General features: G+C 38.8%; 1 protein-coding gene across 1 annotated transcript in view; it reads left to right on the forward strand.

Moving 5' to 3' along the window:
- The window catches only part of mfng (MFNG O-fucosylpeptide 3-beta-N-acetylglucosaminyltransferase), a 29,309-nt gene that overhangs the window by 18,695 nt on the left and 4,740 nt on the right, over positions 1-5,874 (forward strand). Inside the window, exon 5 of the mRNA XM_035660615.1 lies at positions 5,176-5,261. Within this exon, the coding sequence (XP_035516508.1) occupies positions 5,176-5,261 (86 nt within the window). The remainder of the gene's footprint in view (positions 1-5,175; positions 5,262-5,874) is intronic.

Genomic DNA, 5,874 nt, shown 5'->3' on the forward strand with positions numbered 1-5,874 from the left:
CTGCCGCGCATGGACGCACCGTGACCGGCGCGGTAGAAAGAGTGAACACTAACGCTGGTCCCAGTGCTATTCTCACCACCATTCTTCTACCACATTACACACTTACACAGGACGTTTTAGATTTCCATTGCTACTCTCATATTAAACAAACAAACACTCTTTCAAATGGTTTTATAATGCGAAACAGTTCAACGTGTGATTTTTAGAATGGCATGTTTTTACATCTCATCTAATAGGAAATTAGAAATGCACATTAACAAAAAAAAAAGATGGATGTTTTGGTCATAGTATCATATTCAGCACAACTTACAGACAAACAGCAATGGCTAGTCAGGAGAAAGGTAAGATGTTTTGCATAAGGGACATCATACATGGTGAATCATAGCTGCATATTATAAAAAGCACTACATGTTTTATATGTGGTGAGGTAATTCAGTGAAAAAAGATGTATTCTCATACAGACACATGACTTCAGATTCATATTTCACACTGCATTTTTAAAGATCAGGGATTGGTGAGTCACTGTTTCAAGAACTATTTTTGATGGTATTCAACAGTTCAGATGTGCAAAAAAAAAACATGTTCTCAAGTTTCTCCAGAGCATTTTCTCTTGGCAGGACTGGAAACAGCATTTACACCACAGGACACTAAAGCTCCCCTGACAGAATTTAATTTATATGGACCGAAAACTCCTTAAGGCAGGGTGACCCCTCTGTGATACATTACTGTCTTTAACATAACTCCACAGATTTATTTTTTCTTGCTGTCCTGCCTCCTGCGGTTCTTTACCTCTTTACCTCTTTCCCATCTTGAATTTATTCATTCTTTATTTCTCTTCACTGACTCTTATTTTCTCCTATCCCACCTAGACAGACCTGCAATAATATTCACTCATTGATTCTCATGAATTCCTCTGTTGCTACTTTTCTCTATCTACTTGTGTGTTTGCATTCTTCCTTCCCTTTTTTTGTTTGCTCTTCCTTGATGCTGCACCGTGGAAATAAATAAACACTCAAACCAAACTAAAGTCGTTCCCTGTAGCCTGTGGGCAGGTTAACTGCTGCCACTCATTGCTACACATTGAATTTAATTTTTTAACTCTTCCACCCCGTCATTCCTAACAAAATCGTAAAAAAATTTGTATCTACAGACACCATGGAGGATGTTGAACAGTACTACAGTAGCCCGAAACGGAAAAACCAAAAACAATTGAGTTGCAATCTGCAACTACACCACTTGATGCCACAAAATCCTTCACACTGGACCTTTAAAATGTTACATAAGTCACATGATTGAACATATTGTGCTTTTGTTGTAAAATTGAATTACATGTTAGACTTCTAAATAGTTAGTGCCATTTTGTCTCTGTACAGTTTACACAAATGTTATCATATCTGATAACAATGATGGCCAGAACTACCGAAAAGACACCCATATTGGGAAAACAATTAAAATCGATCAGTTTGTTTCTCTGTCTGTTGTTTCCTTCCTTTTTTCCTTCTTTCCCACCTCCCACCTCCCTTCCTTTTTTCTTTCCCGTCTTTTTAATGCCCTGCTTTAATGCTCCTCCAATGACACTAATGAACTGTGAAAGATAAGGTCTCCTTTTATTGGTTTTGTGCCAAAAACGCAGCCAAGCAAAGTTTACCAGTGACATTCAAAATCCATGCTCTCCCAGTCTAAACTTACACTTTCCATTTTGACTCCTATCACCACTGAAAGGACCTGAGGGGAGGATGCAGCCGGGGATGTATGTATGTATGTTTAGATGGAAGTACAGGAAAGATATAGCTTTGGGGCTTTTGTTCATATGGGAAGGATTTTAACCCAAGTGAATCAATGAGTGATTAGTATTTTGTTGGGATATTGGGATATTGATTGGTGGTAAAACACACACACACACACACACACAAGCACACACACTAATGAGAAAAGACTCCCCGGGGGAAGGAGGTTGTCAAACTGCAGGAGGTCGATAGTTTGTTTTTGGAACACAAGCAGCTATTCACAGGTGTGTGCGTGTGTCATTGAGTTCACATGCTTTACAGTAGAATTAATGCTCCTATTGAGTTAAAGTGCATCCTGATTCCAGCAAGCTCTCTGAATAGCATGTCTCCCCCTCCCTCCTCTCCCTGAACTTTTCAATCTCTCTCGCTCATTCCTTGAAATTACTCTCTCCGTCTCCCTCGTGTCACATTCTCCCATCTGATTGCACCCATTTACACTAGAAAATAGATCTTTATTTATCTTTGCCTCCTAACTCTTTTTCTCAGTCTTCCCTTCCTTCTTCCTTCTGTTCCAATTGCTCTCACTTTTCTCTTTTTTTCCCCTTTTATTTTTTTCTCCATCCTTTGCTGAGATTGGATTGGTGAAGGAGAAAACAAAAACGCATGTCAGGCTTCTCTCTGTCTCCTCGTCTCTTTTTCTTACATTTTTCGATTTCCTGTCACTATTGTGAGGCTGAGGGGGGATGAGAGGGGGAAGGAGGAAAAGACAGCAAAGGAATGGAAAGAACAGGAAATGAAAGAGAAAGAGAAAGAGAAAGAGTCAAAGGAAATGCAGTGGTATGAAAAGGGAGAAATGACAGGGAGGAAAGGAAATTTAAGGAAAGAAAATGAATGGCCTTTAACACAAAAAGGAAGGAAGTAGCAGATCAAGATCTGTAAATATGGATAAAAAAGAAATCAAATGGAGGAGAATGAATGAACAACAAGGTAATGGGAAAAGAAAGAATGCGAGGAAAGGAAATGTTAAGAAAAGGAATGGGAAGAAAAAGAGGACAGAAAGGGATAAGGTTTGGTGATGTGATGGTATATAATGTGCAATGTGTCTGCTATATATTCAGGGTAGTCAATGTATCAAATCAGAGCTGGATCATCACGTGACCTCTAAGCTGGCTGAAGGCATCCCAACCAGCCCAAGATGAGGGAGAAGAATGAGAGGCAGTTTTGTTTGTATGGAAGTTAATAAAAAAGAAATAAAAGAAGAAAATAATCAAATGTGATACACAGGCTCTGAGCCACGAGGGGTCTTAAGGTGGCCCTCAATTTTATTTTTTGCCCCCTCTGTTTAAGCTTCATGGGTCTGTAAAAATAGGAAAAACAACAAAATTACTGGCAGAGATACATGTGACTATATGGTCGCGCTGTCTGGCACCATGGTCCTGAGACAGACAGAGAGACAGACAGAACGCGACCACTTAGTTTGGTTTCTACGTATGCTCGCTTTAGGTGGTTGTAAACCAAACTTTCAACCCTAATTCCATTTACCCCCATTGTAAGAATCCATAGACAGAAGGGAAACGGCGGGAAGTGAATGGGACGGTCAATGAAAGAGAGAGAGAGAGAGAGAGGGAGAGAGAGCTGGATGTTGCAAACAGCTGTTTGTGTACATCTCCCCCTGCTGATTTTAACAGTGAATTGTTCAGAAATTAATAAAATATTTACATTTGTGCGACATCCATATGTGAGTGCTCTGATGAATAAATGTATTCTTTGATTTTGAATCAGTAGCCCTATTTTGTTGTTATTTAGCCTTTCTGACACTACTGCATGGTAAATATACATTATATTCCCCCTCAGTCACTTCATCCCGGGTACCTGGCCTGGAAGTACGATACGGTTTGGTTATTTTAAACCATTTACAGAACTTTGAATTTGTAGAACAACTACAGAAAGGAAAACACAGCGAAGAGACAGGAAACATAGAGAAGTGAATGAAAGGATAACAAAAGGAAAGGAAGGAAAAGGAGAAAAGACAATCAAACAAGTAATTGAAAGAAAGACCAACACTGAAGAAAATGTTTGAACAGAATAAAGAAAGATGAAAGGAAAGGAAATTAAGGCAGAAGGAATACAGCATATTCAAAGGAAAGTAAAAGAAAGAAAAAACACAGTCTAGTCGTCTGTTCTGTAATTACTGCCTGCTCTAAACTCCTAATCTCACTCCTGTGACTAACGCACAAACAAATCACGAGAAAAATACATTCCACCTGTAAAATATCACCTCAACAGTTTATCCTGCAGGAAATAAAAAGAAAACATAGCAGCTTGAGAAATGGGAGAGAGTTATCAGATAAAGACACGCAATTCATATCAGGCTGGTTTGGAAAAGACTGAACAATCAATACAAGTCTGAAGGTAAACCTGAGAGGAGAGGGGAAGAGAAGTATTACACTTTATTATTAGGGTCACTGATAGAGCCACTTTTCTCCTCTGTATTTTTTAATCTATTACAGACAATGTTTGTCTGTCACAGGGAAAGATGCTGCATCAGTTTGCCAGATATTCTTACTATTTCTATGGGTGTGGGTTAGTAAAAACAACATTTCTTTATTTCTGTATAAAAATAGTGGCACATTATACTGTAGATGTGTGTGTGTGTCTGCTGGTGTGCGTCTCTATGTGTGTGAGGGTTAAACAGGACTGAAAAGTAGACAAAGGGAGCAAACAAACCCTTTTCAGGAAAGAAGTTAAAGGTTAAAGCTCTTTACTTAAAAGTTAGGCAAACTGAATTTAGCATTTATTTGACTATGATGATACAAAAGCTATTCTAAATTTTCAGAAGAGGTTTTTGGACACATTTAAATGCATGCAAAACTGCATCTAAGCCTCAATCCTCTTGGTGGGTGATTCGCATGGCAACATTCCTTTTCAGAAAACCCACATAGCGTTGGTTTTGTACTGTTATAATAATGAATAGTTATAATAGAATTTATAACATTCAACATTTGAAAGGACCTAGGAAATGAATGGACTTTAACAGAAAAAAGGAAGGAAGTAGCAGATCAAGATCTGTAAGAATGAAAAGCATAAGTAAGAAATCAAATGGAGGAGGAGGAATGGGAAGGAGGCACAAACAACAAGATAATGGGAAAAGAAAGACTGCAAATAAAGGAAATTATAAAAATGTTAAGAAAAAGAGTGCAGAAAGAATTCCAGTCGGAAAGTGGGAGCTACCAAGCTTGGCTAACTAGCTTCCACTTTGGAAGAGGACACTAGTTGGCCCTGTCTGTGGCAGAACAGTGCTCTCATTGAAATGAATAAGGAAGATGTTTGTTTTTGATGCACTGCAATTCGTTCATCAAGACTAGGGATCGGACCTTTGTTCCAGTTTCTTTGTATGCACGTACATGAATGTGTTAATATCTGTATGTGTGTGTGTTTTATCACTCAGAGGGAAGTGCAGTTCTGGTTTGCTACAGGAGGAGCAGGATTCTGTCTGAGTCGGCGACTGGCGGAGAAGATGTCTCCCTGGGCCAGGTGATGCATTGTCCTTATATTGACCAAATGTCCAGTCCATGTCAGAGACTCTGCAATAAAAACATTAAGATTTGTTGGAAACAATCATTTCAATGTTTTTCACGAGAAAATAAAAATAGGTTTGTTATTGTTAGCTTAGAATGAGCCTTACAGAGGCAGCAGATGGAGGCCGCCATTTTCCGCACATTTTACGGCCACCATAGTTTCTCCCTTGTGCTTGGAAGGGGAGGGTGATGTGAGGGAGTTGCATTCTACAACTACACCAATAGATGCCACCAATTGTTTTCTCAAAATTATGTAATAGTTGCTCATTAATGCAGCTGAGACTATAAATGCGAGGTGCAGACTAATTCTTCAACTGCATTAACCAGTAGCATAACTTTGACCAAAAAAATAAAGCTGACTAAATGTTCACATTGATGAATCACCAATCTAAAGTACGTCTCAAGTCTCTGCAAGTTTGTATTTATGCTGTTCTCAAAGAACTGAGACTAATGGCTGCCCAGGGCTAGACGGTAGGGAATCAATCAAAAAATTTACAGTGTTCTTTGGAAAAGGTCAGCAATAAAGTAAATGCAGTAAGTAGTTAATGGGCCAAAACATGCAAAATCAC

Source organism: Morone saxatilis, unplaced genomic scaffold, assembly GCF_004916995.1.
Source record: "Morone saxatilis isolate NCDOM2014 unplaced genomic scaffold, NCSU_SB_2.0 Contig17, whole genome shotgun sequence".
NCBI classification, from domain to species: Eukaryota; Metazoa; Chordata; class Actinopteri; family Moronidae; genus Morone; species Morone saxatilis.